Source organism: Marmota monax, unplaced genomic scaffold (genome assembly GCF_021218885.2).
Source record: "Marmota monax isolate L192 unplaced genomic scaffold, Marmota_monax_Labrador192_F-V1.1 WCK01_AAM20220418_F8-fsc00019, whole genome shotgun sequence".
NCBI lineage: Eukaryota > Metazoa > Chordata > Mammalia > Rodentia > Sciuridae > Marmota > Marmota monax.
Window position 1 is genome coordinate 2,580,093 of NW_026695242.1, and position 19,722 is coordinate 2,599,814.

General features: G+C 41.7%; 1 protein-coding gene across 17 annotated transcripts in view; it reads left to right on the forward strand.

Annotated features, from left to right (window-relative positions):
* Kcnma1 (potassium calcium-activated channel subfamily M alpha 1) overlaps nucleotides 1-19,722 on the forward strand; it is a 715,498-nt gene that overhangs the window by 590,527 nt on the left and 105,249 nt on the right. The window contains exon 19 of one of the 17 annotated variants that reach the window (XM_046419781.2): nucleotides 1,795-1,968. The exons of the other annotated variants lie outside the window; for them this stretch is intronic. Within the exon in view, the coding sequence (XP_046275737.1) occupies nucleotides 1,795-1,968 (174 nt within the window). The remainder of the gene's footprint in view (nucleotides 1-1,794; nucleotides 1,969-19,722) is intronic. 17 annotated transcript variants of the gene reach the window in all.

The following is a 19,722-nucleotide window of genomic DNA, read 5'->3' on the forward strand; positions in this document are numbered from 1 at the left end:
TTGACTCAAATGCTATAGTGAAATTCTTTTTAAATACTTTTTAATTTTTTTGGTAAAAACTAAGCTGAAAGGAATGAGATACTGCACACTGAACAGGGCTGGGGCTGCATGATGATGGGAACAGACTAGTTAGGATGCTAAAAGAAGGTGTCACTAAACATGGGAGCCAAGTTTACAGGAATGGAGATGCTGCTGAAGAGATCTCTTGTTCATCTCCCCCAGTGCCTGTTCTTCACAATCATAACCTTACCCTTGCTTGAAAAATATACCATATGGCAAGTCATAAAGGTCTTAGAACAGGACTTGACCCATTTGAGAGGTTTAAACCCCTTTCTTGGTGACTGTAATATTCAAAGAGGGCAAAACCACAAGCAATACTTTTAAATAAGAGGGCAACCATTCTCTACAACAAAGAAGAAAGGCAGGAGGTGGGGAATGACTTTCCTAATGGCATGTGTGGACCCCGGGGAATAACACCTCTCCAACTCAAGTTCACTGTTTGGCTGTGATGTTTGGAATAAATATGAATTCTTCTCCCACCCCGTGAGAGAAGCAGGCTAGTCCATGCTAAGTGATAAACAAACATGTTTGCCTGTTGTAGCATCAAAACAAGGTACAAAAAGCTTATCTTATTGTACTTAAATATAAATTGGCTTGAGGGGTGAAGGTGAAGGGCATTGGGAACTGCTGGGGTGATATCCAGCAACTCGTGTAGGTCAGCATTTGGGTTGGATCCCTGAGCAGCATGGAATCTACAGTACTAGCTTTAGAAGAGCCACCATGGGGGCCTGCAAATCTCAATAAGAAATTCACTGTGTAAACTGTTATCTGATTTTATGTTTTGTGATTTCTAAGCTAGTTTGGCCAATATTTTCTGTGTACAGGGGGAAAAAAAAAGAATGTTTAACCAGTAGACTGATTGCTTTCTGAATTTCTGGTGGGTGAGGAGAGAAAGACAGATATGATTTTCAGATTCGGCTTTAAGCAGAAGGTGCCCCCATGAGCAGGCAAATGCATTCCAATAGACCAACATCTCATGCTTTTGGTGATTTCTTATTTGCGATCTTCCTTTAATGTCAAATACGCAGCATTAGCCTTGAGTAGCTGCATTTCTTATATGGACAGATTTGGATATTTGTTCTGTCAAGAGTAAATTTAAATTCCTGTAGCTATCATGTAAACTCACTCCCGGGAAGTTCAGTGAAGGCATCCTCAGATTCTATATTAACACGTAATCATTTCACATCTAATTTGATGGAAGCTTGTCCCGGGCTCTGCCTAATGCCCAGAAATGGATGGAAATTAGGAAAAAAGTAAGAAAAAAAACCTACCTATTAGATATGTTTGCATCTTGCAAAGACCATTTATGGTACCAAATAAGCAATTAATTTAATTGATTGGCCATGTGTTTCTTTTGTCCTTCTGCATTAATAGTGCAGGGGGAAAATGTTGGTTACTTTTTTTGCTGTCTGTAATTTGCTCTTCTCATCCAAGAACCCAGTTGTGTTCAGCCATGCCCTTTTCCTGTGGTCACCGCTCTATTGAGGGGAGAAAAATAATATGCATCAGCCTAGGGGGACTATAAAGGCAATTTATATTTTCACTGCTTTTTTGATGTACAACCAAACTGTTATCAACAATCACTCTGCATTTTTTTTTCCCTGGGTCAAGACTGTTAATGTGAACTAAGACCTGTGTTAAATCCCTTCAGCTCCCTTCCAGCTGTCTTGCTGTGTGTGACCTTGCCATTAACTGCCGCTCTTCCTCTCCTCCCATCCAACCACATGGTTATAGCCAAGATGTCCATCTACAAGAGAATGAGGCGGGCATGTTGTTTTGATTGCGGACGTTCTGAGCGTGACTGCTCGTGCATGTCAGGCCGTGTGCGTGGTAACGTGGACACCCTTGAGAGAGCCTTCCCACTTTCTTCTGTCTCTGTTAATGATTGCTCCACCAGTTTCCGTGCCTGTAAGTTCAATCTCGACATGCACCCCCTGTCTGTGCTCTCTGTGGTCTCATCCCTGTCTCGTGCTGTGCCCCGTGGTTCTGTGAGTCAGTCGGGCTGGTGTCTTCGTCCCAGTGTGATCTGTTATGTGGTGACACGTTGCCCCAGCTGCCTGTGTCCCTGTATGTGCTGAGGAGGGAATCTGACTTCTTTGGTTTATTATGTTTCTTGCAATAATGGGTAGGACTGTGATGTAACAGTCCAGCGATATTCTTTCCCTCTGGTTTAAATCAGTATAAGAGGACTGCATCTCAAATACTATATTAAAACAGGGATATATGAAAATATACATTTTAATATTTTGGAAAAGCCTATAAATTGGGTTGGGTTGAAGGGAGGAAGAAAAAAAAGTGTTAAGAGAGAAAGCTAGCTCAACCATTAAATTTTTAAATGAGCTTAATTTTTGAAAATGCAACAGAGTTTAGGTGCAGATGTCTGCAAAAACACATCTACACATATGGTATTTTTTCTGTGCCTTTCTAACCTGAATCTCATTTCTCAAGTGCCAGATTTTGTGCTATATTCTGGAAAAAGGTATTTTAAATCTGCCAACCTCCATAGGCTGGTGGATTCTAGAGCTTCTCCTCAGAGAGATGACGAATTCAAAGAATCGCTCCAAGAAAAAAATCTTTTATTTTTCCCCACTTTTTATTTTGCCCCACTTAACTAAGGTATCTTGTAATAATCATGGATCTAAATAACAAAAATTGTAAGTCAAACCGCCATGATTTCTGAGTCGGTAGCACAGGCCTTTGTCTCCCAGGAGCTCAGTGATGTGAAAGAGCTGCTGGTGACTAACGAGGCTGAGATGAGCCACATCCCTGAGACCATGCTTACCTCCTGTCTTCACCAGAGACCTTGCTATTTTGTTGACACAGTTCATTGATGATGTTACTGGAAGCTCTTGGTGGAGAGGATGGGATGTGTGTCCTCATCCACGTGCATAAAAGGCTGTGTTCCGCTTGAGGACTTGACTGTCCATCAAGTATGACAGTGACCTTGATTTCATGTTGTTGGTAGTGCAGGAGGTAACAGGCAATGTTTCTTTCTGTGCTTCATCTATTCCTCTTTATTGGCGACTCTACTGTCATCCATCCTCTCCCTTCCTACATGCCCGGAGCTGGTTGAGCTACATTTTTACCAGTGAGGACGAGTTCACACCCACCACAAGAAGAAGGGAGAGCACAAGGCTCTTGAGCATCTGTTCCCATGAAAGCCAAACCTGCCTAACTCCCTGGTGTTGGTGCTGGAAGTGGTCCCAGCACAGGGTACTTGTGTGATGCTGACCTTGGGGATATGTAGGGCCAGGGAGGTAACACTAAACTCAGACTACATACCAGAGTGGTGAGCCATGCCAGGTCTGATATTTGAACACACAGTTTTGTCTGAGGCATCACACATGCATCAAGTTGTATTGGAGGCATTAGGAAAAGTTGGACCTAGGACCATAGGATATCCTCTCTGATTCCTGATTCACTGCTCCTCCAGAGCAGTGCTAAAGGATAAAAGTGACACCTAAAGGAGGCTGCTTTGAGAGGAATTATGGGCTACACTAACCACTTTGGCCTAGAATCATGGAAAGGAGGTATCTTTCTTACAAATGCCACAATATGAGTCCTTAACCTTTATTCTCCCTTTGAGAGTTCTCTCTTAGTTTTTATGCCACTACCCAGATGACCCAAGTCACAGTTGCACAAATAACTCATCTGTGATGCTGTGGCAAAATGCCAGGTTCAAAGATGAGGAGGAAGAAAAAGGGGTGAGCTGTGGTGGCACCATTTGGCCACATCTCTTTGACTGGCAGTTGTGGATGTAACTGCCAGCCATCTTTTGCTGTTCTCAAGTAACCACTAGGCTCTGAAACATTGGCCACAGATTTAGTGGAAAAAGGAAGGAGCCACTGTGGCTCCGAGCTAGGGCCTATGGTCATATCTTGGCTGTAGTCAAACAGATCAATAACAGCAAAGTCTGTGTCTCTGTTTAAGGGCCATGATGCCCAGTGTGTGTAATTTCCACTTTATCCAAGAGAAACCATAATTAGAGGGATTTCTCTGTTCTGCAATTTCATCTAAGCATTGATGGAGGCCAGGAGAAGAAAGTCTTGGGGCGGGATTGTCCCATCCTCTCAGAAACATTCTGTGCATGATCTTACTGTCCTTTCTATGCCTCCAGCACAAGCATCTCTACCCCCGTGGAAGACATGGAGCTTTAGGCCCATGTTGAAGCTGTAACTGGTATTGACAGCTCAGGGGGAGGTTGGCCTTCTCTGTTTCATCCTCCTCCCGCCGTCGTCACTCCATCAAACAAAAGCAGATTTCATCCATCCCTGTGTGAGACCACTCACCTTTGACCACTAATAATAAGTTAGAAAAATCCATTCCAATTTGAGCCCCTTTATGCACCCACATAAGCCCTTCTTCTCCAATTAAAAAAGTCTCTCTCTCTTTTTCTCTCTTTGCTGAATCCCACTGGCAGAGCTCCAGAGCAATCCCTGGGTGACCCTTGCTAGTGGTGGGGTTGGGCGGTGCCCATTTGACAGAGCGAGTTGACTCCAAGAGCAGTGGTGAGAGTGGGCTTTTTATTAAATATGAGCAGATGTGAAATGTAGAGGGTCTGACAATTAGAAATGGCAGGAGAAGGGCCCTGGAATCAAAGTGAGGTCAGATGGGCGGATCAGATTACTTCTCTTACATTCTTTAGTTGTTCTGAAAATCATTTTGAATTAGTGTCAGTGGAGCCATGATGGGTTTTGCCCTTTGTCTTTTATGCTGAGGCTGTATTGTTTCCCCAAGACACTCATTAAGGGTCATTATGCTATTATGGAGCTTGCTTTGGTCGCAGTTTCCCAGTTGAGCCAGTGTGCTTTGGAGACGGCCTACTTCGTCTCTCTCTTGCTTTTCATCTCCCTCTCTACAATTTTTTTTTTCCTTATAAAGGGAAAGATTTCCGTTTTTCAAGGGACGCTAAGTTGAAACACGAAGTCCCATTACATGTTTTCTGAAGTGGGAGTAGAAGTAGCAGGTTCCCAGAGGAGGGGTGATGCATTAGAAGTGTTCACGCAGTTTTCAAAACCTGCCTTCTACTAGCAGGGCCTGCCTGCCTCCTGCTCAGGCACCTCTCTTTGGAGGTGTGGGCCATTACCCAGGATCAGCCCTTGTTAAGTCTCCTGCTGGTAGACCAGTTGTCTCTTTCTGTTGAACTGGTGAGAAGATGAAAGGCCAAAGGTGTGACATAAAGATTTTGGGAGAGGAAGGCCTAGTTTAGAAAAAATAAAAATAAAATAAAGTTTAAATATGTGTAGCAAAAATAAGACAGTGACAAATAAGGATGCATGGCAAGACCATTTTGTTTTTGGCAATCCTTGAGGCTAGAATCAGAACACATAGTGTCATTTTCTGATCATCTTTATTCTGTTTCCACTTCTGATGATCTTGGGCAGAATGCCAGCTCTGGTAAAAGACACCAGGATGGTGTGCACCCCACCTTTTCCACAAGTAGCTGTCCTATAGTACTACCCAACATAAAAAATATACGTCCAGCAACACACACGTATATACATACAGATGTAGGTTCTAATCAGCCCCACTCCTTCCCGATATAATTTTGTGAAATGTCCCCTCTCTCTATGGAACTTTTTTCTTGCTCTTTCAGTCTGGTCTGATATCTGATTTTTAAGTGCAAATAGAAAGGGACAATTAAAATTATGACGCAGTGACAACTTAGGACCCTATTGATTCAGACCTGCTGAGACCTGCCTGATGTGATTCTGGTCACAAACTGTCAGTAACTCTGGTGAGATCAAATTAATCATGTGGCAGAAGAGAAACGGGTTCTTATACTTGCCCTTGGAACTAGTTTTAGCTAAAATACACGTGTGATCACTCATGCCAACCTTTCAATAGCTTAAACCTGCGTGATTATACACATGCTTTGCAAACTACGGTAGCTAATTTTAAATTGTGCATGACTTTTATTTCAGGCATAGATATAACACATGGAGGCATTCAACTCTGAGGGGTAAGCTGAGAGAAGAAGTCCAATACGATTAGATTGAAGGCAGACATACCAAAATCGGTTTAGAGTAATCTTGAGTCTTGTCAGATAATAAACAAAAATCAGCTTATCCTGAGTGGCCTTTGGTTTGTGTGGGCAGAGAATTAACATTGTCAATAGAACTATAGTCACTCCAGTGAACTAATGGCATTTTGAAGAACATAAAATCAGATACTAAGGCAGGGGATGGAAAGGGCTCTAGAAAAAAAAGTCCATCATAGGACATGCCTGTGGAGGGGACAGTTCACTTAATAAACTGCTTCTAAAGACCAACAGCCTATCATTATTTTGTTCCTCTTATGTATAGTTTTGGGAGACTTTCTCCAATCCTCAGTTTTACTTAGTTTAACTTTGGGTCTTAGAAACCAATGGCCTCCTCTTCTCACCACTGCCACAGTGAGTGGGAAATGGGAAAAGGAAAGCTGAAGATACTGAGCACATATTAGTTTAATTATAGTTTTCCATGGATTTTTTTCATCAACATATAGCAATGACACAAATTTATGGGGTATAATGTGAGTATGTGAGTTTTCCATACACACACACACACACACACACACACATATTGTACAATGATCAAATCAAGCTAATTAGCATGTACATCACATCAAACGTTTATCATTTCTTTGTGGTAAAACATTCCAAATTCTCTCTACCTGCTACTTTGAAATATATACTACATTATTGTCAACTACAGTCAACCTAGTGTGTATCAGCAGAATTTATCCTTCCAATCTCACTGAAACTGTACCTATTGTCCAGTTCTTCCCACCTCCACTCCCAAGCATTTTTATTTTTTAAAGCCCTGCATCTGGATGTCCAGATTTATCCCATTTTCTCATGCAAACCATGCCAGTGTGATCCTCTCCCATCCCCTTTCTCTGTCAATATTCATTACACACATTTACATCAATAACTAAAGGAGTCTTTGGATTCTGCTCTGACACTGCAGCAACATGGACCGTGCATCCTGATTTGGCCATTTGCATTTTATTGCAGGAAATGAAAACAAGCCTGGGATAAGATTCAGCCATCCCATGTGACTAAGGCAATGTCTTCAGTAGGAGACTTGGGGCACTTTGATTGGACACAGGCAAGGTTACAGGAGCCAGTGCCTCATGCTTGAGGCACTGACCACATTGACCAGTCAGTTGACTAGAAATGGGCCACCACATAGGCAGTGATCAGCCTGGTAGAAGATAAAACTTGTGCTAGAACAAGACGGTCTTTGAAAGGAATTCTTTAAATTGATGGTTTCTAAAAAGATTCCAAACAAATCATCCAGAACAAATGTCTGTTTTCTTGCAGTTCATTGTTGAATGAAGTAGTTGACATGAATTTGGGGACCTTGTTTTACCTGCCCTCTCACCCTCAGAAAGGTATTGCTGACTCTCTTAACATAAATATGCTCTGACAGCGCACCACAGAGAGATGAAAGAGGAAGCGAACAGGAGGCAAAAGGGAGCCAAGTTTTCAAAAGAAATTCTTTGAAACAGAATTGAGAGATAAGAAGTAGAAAGGTCAGAATGAGGGGAGACGAAAGGGTCTTTTGTGTGTACCCTGTCACTTAGCCACCTCCCTTTCCAAGGGCACGGCACTATACTAAATGACTCGGCTCTTTAAAAGAGAAACTAGAAAAGACGTTAGCATGCCACATGTAAGCCAAGCAGAGGTCCTCATGCAAGGTGACATGGAAATTATGTTTGCCTTTTTATTTCACGACAGTGGCCAGTTGTCAGAATACTCACCCTGACAGCTCCTACCACGGGGCAATGGATTCTTCCCCTTACCTTCCTGGTGGAGGACAGATGGGGCCAGTTAGCAGTGCATCTCAACCTCCTCCACTATCTCTGGTGACAGATGCCAGGGCCAGCCCGCCATCCACTTGAGCTTTCTTGTCAGGGCTCTGCCTTGAGCCCAAGGCCTGACCTTTACTCTATGAAATAAAGTACTGATGAACAAGCAGAGGTTTGAATTAGAGTAGGCTTGGAGCAAATGTCAAGTCCATCTCTGCCTCCCTCCTCCACCTGCACCAGGAGCCTGGATTAGACCCAGTCTGGAGTTTGCAGCGCCTTAGGCTTTATGGGTCTGGGGAGACATAACTTATTAACAAAGAGTTATTAAATTTTTATCAATTTTACAACACAATGTAAATGCCTCTTATGAATCTACATTGTATTCATTATCATTTAAAACGTTAATTAAGTCAAAGTTGCATTTAATTTCTCTCTAAATGGGCCTCTGGGAAGAGCTTTTAGAAACATCTGTGGGAGTGTGTAGCTCATGGAGCTAGGGAATCCCCCAGCCTGCATTCAAGATTGCCCCCTGAGTTGATTGCTATCGCGTGTCTGTGGCTAATTTGTTGTGATGTGATTGGGCATTCTCTCAAATTAGTACCAGACCAATAATGGTGCAAAGCCACTGGAGAGAGGCTTGTGGGGTGGCAGCACAGGTTTCACTGCATCCTGCCTTCAAATCCCATCCAGATGGAAGCCAGCAGTTGATGTGTGGCACCTTTGGTCTCCATCATGCCTTGGGATTCTCCCTCTTCATATGGTACCCATCATATCGTTTGGGTTCTTCATTTGAGATAGACCTTTTTCGTATGACCCAGTAAGTTTAGGACACTTGCCAGCATGCTCATGGTAAAGATATTAGTGTTCAGGATCTTTTTTTGACTCCTATTGAAGCCTAAAGCCATAAGCACAGGGCAACTGGGTGGAAAGCATTTTCAAGATGGAGTGGATGTTGGAATCATAAACAGGTCATGCTCACTGATGAGGAGAGACAAAGGAAAGGCATACTAAGATCGGCTGAAAAACTCTCTTCCCTTTTTGAGGCAACGGGGATGTTTTTGTCTTATCTGAGCATAAGGCCACTACCCAATAACTATTATCTTTGTTCTCCATCACCAGGGAACTGAACCTTGTTAACATGGTGGTAGTAGGAAATGGCCAGTTGGTTACTTGGAATCAAGTTAAGGTTAGACTTAGTGTAGTTTCTACTAACTGTATGCAGGACACTTTGCCTGCACAGCAAGGACGTACATGAATGTGTTGTTGTTGAATTTAACTCCTAGATACATTTGCTACATTGCAAGTACTACTCTATGTCTTGGACAGATACTATTGAAGTTAACCTTTATCATGAGCTACAATTATTTGAAATAGAGTCAACTGCAAACTGAGACATCCGTACCGTGCCCCATTTACAGAGGAGGCAACTAAGACCCAGAGGTTGTCTGACTTGCCAAGGTTCAATGGTAGAGCGGGAATATAAGCCGTGTGCCTCCAGCTTCTATGGGGTAGGTCAAGGCACCTGGTCACTTACATAGTTGTACAAGATCATTAGGTCTTTTCGTTTCTAAAGAAAGAAGAAAAGATAAGGATTCCCTGAGGAAAACTAGAGACCATACAGGAAGTGCTAGAGCAGAGCAGAGCAGAGTAGCTGGCCACCCAGCAAGGCTGGGGTTGAGATTTGATGAGAGTGTAGGCAGAGGAGTCCCCCGAGGGTCCAGTGGGGCCCCATCCTTGGCAGAGGCCCAACCAAAGGTTTTGATCCTAATTCACAATACAATGGAAAGCATTTAAGTTGTTTGATCAGGGAAATGAACCAACAGAAACTGTGTTTTCATAATACTGTGGTGGCAGCCAGGAAAGAAGGGACCAACGGGGAGGAGGCAGTTGGGAGACCCACTCTGGGGGAGGAGATGAGGAACTGAGTGAGGCTGTGACAGGAAGAGGCAGGACTGGGCTGCTCTGGGGATCCGTGGGAAGGAAGGCTCTCTCCACCTCCGGGATCCTTGCAGCTGAAGCGCATTATCCAAATGCCAAGTCCAAGAAGTTACAGTCTTTTTAAAAGAAAGTTTAATTAATGCCTCTGAAACAGTTGAATCCCATTAGTTGAATTTCTTGAGCCTAATTTTCCCCAGCTGACCAGTAGCCATTTCGATTCCTATTTGGGCTCAGTGGTGTTTTCTTCTTAGTGGAGGAAGATTTGCTTATCTCTGGCCCAGGACTGGAGACTTACCAGGCTATTGGATTGCTCCTGGTTTTGAGGATCTACTCTGCCAATTTCCTTTTCTTCCTCAGTAGTTCTTCTTTCCTCACCATCCTCCCAAGTTGACTAAGCCTCACATCTTAAGTGTGTCAGATGTGACAGGTGGACAGCTTCATGTTCCCTGTGTGATAGCCCGGGCTGAGCAGCAGACCCAAAGCCAGTGGGGCCACGTATCCTGTGATAGCCCTGAGAGTCTTGACTCCAGCTAGGTGTGGTAGCTTCCGTTACAGCTTCTGGGAATTATTTTTAAAATCCCTGGATATGGCAATAAGATATTTCTTCTCCCATTTTTCTCAAGGAGACAGAATGTCTCCTTATATCTATGGAGGGAAAAAATAATAAGGACTTCACATCCCATTCACTGAAAATCGATGGTAGTTTTCAAACACTTACCCTACTCCACTGGAAATACAAAACACATTTTCTGTGAAGTACTGCCACACAAAATCCTAGGGAGCCATGTGGCATTTCTAAGAACCATGGAAAATTTTTCTTCTCCATTCCATTATTCTGTGCATAAGATCTTTGTCTGTGTTCATTGTGTCTCTATGTTGGCGTACATGATTGTTGTGTTCGTGCACACCATTGACCCCATAGGGTCATTAAAAGCATGGGAAAGTATTTTGAGTCCTGGGTTTCCTCACCTGGCTGTGCATGCTGAGAATGCCAACTTCTGGAAGCGGAACATGCCCGAATACACCTTGCCAACTATCTCTTTGTTATTGTACTCTCTCTGGAGCTTTCTCCCAAACCAATATGTTGAATTATTTAGATAATCAGAGTATCTTCCATCTTCACGTTTGCTTACAAGAGTTCTGCTTCCTCAGCTGACCTTTGCCCCCAGAGAATCTCAACAGATGGAACTAAGTCCAACATCATCAGGCAGACTCACATTAGACATCTGATATCTTTCAATAGCTAGATAGTACATGTTTCAGAGGGAGATCACTAGACAGGCCCATCGATTCTTATTCTAAAGAAACATTCTTCTGATGTCCAGCTCAGATAGTCTGGGCAAACTAAAGTGGGCTTTCTTCTGTGACCATCTCATTTGGTCATCCTCAAGGTTCTGTACTTTCACATTCAAGAGAAAAACTCTCCTTGACTCTTCTAATAAACCCCAAAGCCTCCATCCTGTCCCCTTCACCCTGGCATGGTGAGTACCACTAAATGTTCCTGGGGCTTTCAGAGAAATCTTTATGCAAACTCAGAAATGGAATCTCTTTTTTTAATATTTATTTTTTAGTTGTAGTTGGACACAATACCTTTATTTCACTTATTTATTCTTATGTGGTGCTGAGGATCGAACCCAGGGTCTCACACATGCGAGGTGAGCGGTCTTCTGCTGAGTCACAACCCCAGCCCAGAGTGGAATCTTTTGAGGCAGATCTGTGTCAGGGATGATCAATGGCACACAGATTTTTAAATGAAGTGAGAGGACTCAAGCTTCATACCTAGAGCTGCAGCAGATGAGTCCAGAGTGCAGCTGGGCATCTGTAGACCACACAACACATGGGCATCTCATGGAAGTGGATCTGACTGCTCACATTACACAGGTCTTCCTCTTGGCCAATGTCAGCTTTCTGGGATGAAGCCTGTTGGATCACACCCAGTCAAGAATGGGCCTAAGGGCTACCTTTCTTTTCTCCAAGATCAGAAATGTAGCACACTGGCCTTCTTGGCTGGGCTTCGTGTATCTACAAGAATATGTGAGTAGGAAATGGCCTGAAGGATTTCAGGTCTGCAAATATTTGATGAGTAAAAGAATGAATTAATGAAGGGATTTTCAACCATTTAAAGGCTAGGTGGTTTGCTAGAAGCAAGATTCCTCCAAATCCATGGAGTTTCCTAAAGCTTTCTAAGCAGCCTGCCATAGAGTGTGTGTATGTAGATGTAAAGAATGGATTTGCACAAGAAGGTTAAGGGGGGAAATGTACTAAGTCAAAACAAGAACATAACTGAAGGCATTTGAAAATTATCCACTGGCAGGTATAGTGGATAAGTACTAGGAAATAAGATCTAGATGCAACTCACAAGAAAGAGTCACACAGGCAAAGAGCCACCACTTTCTCGAATCAGTAGAGATGGGATTCTGTCACATGTAGAACATGAGTTCTAGAAAATCAAGGACTTGTGATATTTGCATTTAGTTTTATTACTTTCAGAAAACCTGGTCATTTTCCCGCAGTCAGGGTGGCACAGAATAATGCATCAGGTCTGGTCAATATGAGGAAAGGGGCCTGTTGTACCCAAATGGAGAAGCACCTAAGGCCACACATGACTATCAAGACCATTGACTTGAGAAAGGCAGATTGAATCCAATAGCAGCATGTGGGTGACACTTCTTCTCACCCTGAGAAGGCTGAGTTTCCCATAGCTACTTTCTAAAAGTGTCATTATTCTGTTTATGCTGCTGAAGACAAGGAAGAGGCTGTGAACTGCCTTGACTGCTCTCAGAGCTCTCTCGGGCTGCACAAAGCACCCTCTTACCTAAGAATGCTTCTGAATTGCTCTCTGCATTTTGTCAAGGTCGAGCTAGTTATTTCTTCAGTGCAGCTGAGTACAATTCCACATATGGCCTGGAACACATCCGGCAGGGATGTTTCAAAGCCAAAGCCCCAAACAGGTGTTACTGAAAAAGGAGTTTCAGTGACCTGCAGAAAAGAGCCAAGAGGTTAAAATGCAACTATGAAAGATGCTAGGAATGCAGACAGGGATGAAGGCGGTCAGGTCACCGGGGTCTGCTTGTTTTAGGACATGAATGTGAAATTTGCAAGGAGTTTATCACTGGAAGCCTGCTGCCTCATGGGTTTCTGCTATTAAAGTGAAGATGGGAACCCAACATCTCCTTTTCTTTTCTTTTGACGGGGGGCCATTTCTTTCCTTTCAAATTCTGTCTTTTCTTCTGTCCATATTAGGGGATTCCCAAGCCATTCTCCTAATTGTGCAGTATGCCAAGTGGTCTTATTGGCAATTAAAGCCTGAGATTCTGGGGAAACACAAAGCAGGAAAAAAAAACACAAGGGAAAAGATTCATAAGTTTTCTGGGGACTTTGGATGTAAGTCCTGGTGTGGTTATGTTTTGATGTGTTCATCAAGTAGATGTTCCATGGGTGCTGATGGCTATAGTAAGAGTCATGTCATAGGTGTGTATGAGACGACCCTTTTCAAGGCACTGACATCATCTCATTTTTTTCTGGGCAACATAGGTGTCATCCCAGAGCTCCTCTATTGCTTAGGGTCCCATCTGTAAAATGGAGATGATAACATGACCTATCCCAGAGTGGTCACAAGGATAAAATTTTTACAAGATTGCCTGGCACATGTGGAACGTTGATTTATTATTGTTACTATTATCATCCCTTCATTAATGAGTGAGATAAATAGAAAAAAATGAACTTGACCAAGAACATAGAGTTAATGGAGGTGTAGATTGCCAGATGAGAATATTGCAGTCTCACCTGATATTGATGGGAATGTTAGTGAACAATCACTTTAACCATAGCTAATGTTTTGTTTAGTTTTGTTTTCCAATGATAGAGTCTTGTCCAGACAACCTTATAAAAAGACACATCAATTACAGCTAGAGAGGCTTACACAGATAATGGCTGAGATTTGAACAGCTTAGTATATCAGACTTTAAAATTAAAATTGAGTCATTTTCCTTAATTTCTAGATCAGGGAATCATACTCTTAACAGAAATAAGTCTTCAAAAAATGCCAAGAGGTGGCTAATATCTCCCGAGGGCATTGGTTTCCATCTTGGCTACTCAGGAAGCATTGCAAAATTTGTGTGAAACATAAGGAAATTGAAAGATGGTATCTCTGAGGCCCCTTTAAACTCTGAGACTCTGATTGTCCTCATTTTTCTGATTGAAACAGAACCTAAAAGTCCTTTCTTTTCTATTTTTGCTGGTGTAAATCCTTCCAAAATGCTGAAGTATACTTACTAACATTCTAGTAAACCTTGTGAGAAAAAAAATTAATTATTCTTTGAGTAGAGAAATCTTGTGGTATATCATTGTTATTCTTCTGGTTATGAATTCTCAGCCTCTAGGCCGAGAGCTGGAGATAGAGAGCCCAGAAGATTCTTACAGTTTGTCCTTTATTATCAGCTTTACCTCTTTTCTTTTTTAAAATATTTTTTAGATGATGATGAACCTTTATTTTATTTGCTTATTTATATGCAGTGCTGAGACTCGAACCCAGTGCCGCCTCACACATGCTAGGCAAGTGCTCTTCCTCTGAGCCCCAACTGCAGCCCAGCTTTACCTCTTTTAAGATTTTTTTTTTTCTTCAAGATTGGGACAGAAAAATGGCCCCCTGCCCCTCCACCATCCTGTGATTATCTGAGTCCCGGTGACTTGAGGTTATCAATAGTCAGAACATTGCCGGCTCTTGAAGGTTTCAAAGACCAGTTCATTTGTAGTCTGTCTACAAATGTGAATGGTATCTGCTAATGGCTCCCCAAAGAATCTTCTTAGTCATATTCTGCCTTGTTTTGTCAGGCCTCCTGGAACATAACTTGTGGAATTATAGGAAAACAAACAGGAACACCCATCTCCCAGATTGTCTAATACATATTTGATGGATAAAAAACATGCTTCTTACTATCTTACCTCTGATCTCACCATGCTTGCTGGAGTCTTCTTAGGCCCTAGAATCTTTAGAAAACAGTGACTTTGGGTTTCCTCCTTCCTTGTCCTCCTGAAACCCTGCCTTTATGACCTGTCCATCTCTAAAGTGGACCTGAGGATCGTCAGCAAATTCAGTGTGTTCTTGGACGATGGAAGGCTGGAGAACAAATGGAGAAAAGAGACTGGGGGCCATTTCTTTCCTTTCAAATTCTGTCTGTATTTATTTTCTTGATGAGAATATTTTCTCAACTCATTTCTTTGAGCTCTGGTTGGTGTCAGACCTTTCACTGTCACCTTTCCTGCATTTGCTTTATGCGTATCTGGATTCCGCTTCTTGTTGTGTTTCTCGTTAGTGAGGTTAGCGTAGGTATGGGGCCAGGACTGGGGCCAGGACCCTCACCCTTCTTTGACATTTTTGAGACTACATTTCAAACATTCTCTCAGCATCATCAGGGCCACTGTTAATTTCAGGGACTCAGTTTTTCTTTCCTGATCAATCACTGCGACCCTCCAATTAGTCTTCCCGGCCACCAGCCCACTACCAAGTTTATTATTTTAAAGCACCCGTCTAATCATGTTGCCATCCCATTTTAAAGAGGGGAGAAAACAGGAAAAATTTTGATGGCTTCCTGGACAACCAATCCCCTCTTAACAATAGCACAGCCTTGAAAGTTCTGTTATTGACATGGCATTCAAACCCCTTTGCAGTGTGGCCTCAACCAATTTATGTAGTTGCATTTTCCATATAAGAATCCTTTAGCCAAGTACTGTCCAAAAAAATTTCTCATTCTTGTTTCTTAACTCATTATTACTGTTACTTGACATTAGTGTTACTTAACATTAAAATGTTATCCTATACCTGATTCTGACTCTCACCTCTTCTAGCTGATTGAAACTTACCTACTCTTTAAAGCAGGTAAGTTTGTGGCCCATGGAGCAGATCTGGCCTGTTGTAGTAAGCAAAGCTTTATTATAACAGTCAGGCCCACTCCTTTGCTTCTCGTTCTTGGCTGCTTTGAAACTGCATAACAAAGTTGAGTAGTTGCAACAGTGAAAGCGCAGCCCACGACTACCTAAAAACGTGTCATTTGAACTTTTAGGAGAAAAGCTTAGCAATCCTTGCTTGGAAGTTAGAAGTCAGAATTGATGGGTCTGTCTTCTTAAGGCTGTATATGACACTTCACGTAAGCTCCATGTAGAGCAGTGTTCATGCGGAGCTTTTTAAGAAATAAACAACAACAATATGCAAGAAGTTTCATTGGTCTTTGAATCCTCAGTATACCTCAGGCAGTGTCCCCTGAGGACACAGTGGGAATTCAGCAGATGCTTGCTGAATGGCATGTGAACTCGGTCAGGAATATGTTTTTCTTCTACTGGGCATGTCCCAAGGAAAAGAGGGTCTCAAGGGCAAAGCTATTCTTTCTTGTTCCCTTATACCATCTCGATCAAACCATTTGCTTCTGAACAGCCGATTCATTTGACTCCTCCACAACTCCAGTGGATTAATTTAGAATTGGTCACTCCTTCTTCTGAAGGTGACATTTCTTCCACAGCTTCTTCTGACAGGCTCTTGGTGTTTGGACTCCTGCAATGGTGGTCATTGGGCCCTGGAGTCTTGGTGGGTAGAGACATGCATTGGGAAGGCAAGGCAAACCTGTTATTCTGCTGCTCCACGTGACCTCACTCTGCTGTCTTATTCCAAAGGCTCTTTTTATGCACCTGTGATTCCACAGACATTTAACTTATCCTGACTTCTCTGATAGCAAGGCTTGCACTACTCATCACTCAGGCCCAAGCCAGTTGCCTAGAGAGTAAACCCCTAGCTAGCAGAATAAACCTCCAGTTTAAATCTCGACACCCTGAACAGTTTCCTCCAAGCCCTTCTCATCTGCCTGGGTCTTTTCCTGGCCTCTTGTCTCTCCTCAGCCAGTGGTAGTCAGCAGAGTAGGGAAAGGAGATGCCTTTTGCCTAAGCCTCTGACCCTCCTAGTCAAGTTGCCTGTGTAGACAGCTGGAGACACTCTGGGCTGAAAGGAAGATTGTGACATTTGATTCTCTTCACTCAGGTGCCTTAACCAGCTCAGTTGGATGTGGGAACTGAATGTAAAAGGATTCCCCTGTTTCTATTGGAAATAACACAAATGCGTCTATATGTCTTAAGGGATACTCTTTTGGTTGCTGCATGAGCTATTTCTGTTGTTGCCAGAGATTAAATCTCAATAACTTTTTTGAAATTAGAGTGGGCTTCCCATCAGCTGAATGGAGCATGGCACTCACCTCCTTTACAGAACAGCTAAAGAACGCCTCTACCTTCCTCCTAAGCCCTGCAATGTTATCAGCAACGTAGTTTTGCTTGAGATCAAATCAGAGCAGCATAGGAACTGTCATTTTTCATTTCCTGGGGCCCTTTGATCCCATTTGGGGTTTATTTGTTCCAAGTGAAAAATGCAATCCCTAGTGCATTCATCTATCCTTTAGAGTACTTTTTTTTTATTCTTAGTTTTTTTTTTTTTCCTGTTAAAGATCAAATCAGAGTTTTAAGTAGTGTGGTCATTAGTTATCACCATCAGATTTCACAGCCTATACTTCATTTCTGTTCTTACAAAATCACCAACCTTCTCTGTTGCATACCAATTGGTTGCAATGAAGCTACGCTATGCCTTTCGTGGGTACTTGGGTGTTAATTTATTTCACAGTTTCCTTTGCAGATATAATCAGAGACACTATCACATTCCTGTTTCTTCTTTTTATTGTTCCTTTGCTATCGTGTTTGTGTGATCTTTCTCTGAAAAATGGCAGGTACTGTTTTTCTGCTCAGTGTATCAGTGACTTATATTCTCCACAGCTTCCCTATTGCCATTTTAAAAATATAACATTTTATAGATGTTATCTGAGTTATTTATAACTCTGGCTTTGTTATATGAGCAAATTTCCTAAATGACATTGTGGTTTAGGTACTCTTTCTAAAGAAAGGGAAAAATTCTTTGCAAAATATTTTCCTCTCATTTATAAATGAGGGGAAAGCCCTCAGTAAGATTATAATGCCTTTTTTTCATGATTTCTTAGTAACATAGAATTGCACAAACATTACTTTCATGTAAGTGATCAAGTTGTGGTGTTTAATAACACGTTGTTAGAACAAAAGGAGCTATCCTTTTTGATTTATTTGGATATTTACTGGGTGACTTACAGTGCTTTACATATTAGAATTGGTTTGTCAACAATTAACATTCTAGCTTTTTATATAACCCATACTTCAGGTAATAGAGGATTATTAAACTGCAACCAGTGTGTTAGAAATCTGCCGACTGGTAATAAAATTCTTATGTATAACAGCAGCTGAGAAATACTGCTGTATATTTATGCACAGATTGCAAGATAGATGTTCCCAAACCACAGAGTGGCCCGGAATACAGGCTTACCAGCAGGTGGCGCTGCTTCTCTATGAATGAAATCCTCTCCCTTGATGGCGTCCTGGTCCAGTTCTCTCCCCTCCCCACTTTCTGCTTTTCCTCTTTCTGATGATTCTCCCCTTTATTTCTCTAAAATAAATATCTAAAACTGCCTTCTAAATATCTATACTTCCATTAAGACAACCATTCTCAATTTCCAGAATTTCTTTTGAATCCAACTTCCTTAGCAGAATGCTCCCTTGGAGCAAATAATTTAATAAATATTACTGTTAGAAAAGGTAACCCCACAAAACCAGATTTATACCACTAAGTTTGGTGTGACACCTCCACTGTTTGATTATTGTCATGTGGAAACTCCCCAGTTTAATCTATTTATTTATACAAATTAATTTCCTGGGCATTCTTTCAAACCAAGATAAAAGGGGGGGGGGCTTTTGTAGAAAGATGATTGATGTACTAGAATAGTATCCTATATAAAAATAATTGTGCATGATGCTCTTTTATTAAATTACTAGAATCCAAAGTTAACAAAAGAATGTTGCTTTTCTCTCTGGGGCCAGAACTAAATTCTGACCAACATGATAAGAAGTTTTGTGCTCTGTTTTGTTTTTTAATAAGGTGTTCTCAAAAAACACCGATCTGCTCATCAACATGGGCATCATCAATAAGCCCAAGAAAAAACATACAAGAAACAATTTTTTGATTCTTTTGTTTACACACGTAACGTATTTTTCAACTATTTTATTTAAAAAACATATTTACATCCTTTTACCAACTTAAAAAAATCTGCACTATTCCATTTGTGCAGGATGTTTGGGTGGAAACAATGAGTTGTATTGGAAACAGTGGATTTATTGAGGTATGGATGGGAAGAATTAAAATACAACCCCAGGATGACTCATTTGTTTATTTTCTTCATTATTAAGTTCTACCTAGCAGGCCATAAAGAACTTTGAGTGCATATATTTTATGCTTCTTGTAATTTAATTATTTGAAACCATTAATTTTGAGAATCCGATAGGAATTTTCTTTTAGAACTTTTTCAACTTTTCTTAGGTTTACTGGGGTAGGGATGTCAGTCAGAGATCTGGATCACGTAATGTACATTCATCTATGTGGTTTTGACAGAGAACATCCTAAAGTGTTATTGACCAGACAAAGCCAAGCAGCAGAAGATGGGGAAAACCTTGTCTTCTCAGTGATTCACTTTCAAGCACTGGTTTTGATGACAAATATTTTTTGAAAATTTGGATGACAATCAGTTTCCATGTTCCAAAAAAAAAAAAAAAAAAAAAAAAGTCAAGCCCTGATGACTCTCCAGTGCCCTGTACAAGAAGGGATGGGATTGACTGGTAGTTGAAGAAAGGAGATGATCCTAATGTCAGGCTTAGGTTGACCTAACTTCTCTACATGGAGTCAGCCTCCTGGATTTCAAAGGACCCTTTTAGGATGCATTAAATAACTTGATTTTCCTGTTGAATCCACCTCCCCAGGATAGAATAAGACTTCCAGGGGAGCTGGACACATACAAGGGGGCTCGTCTTTTTATTTCCATG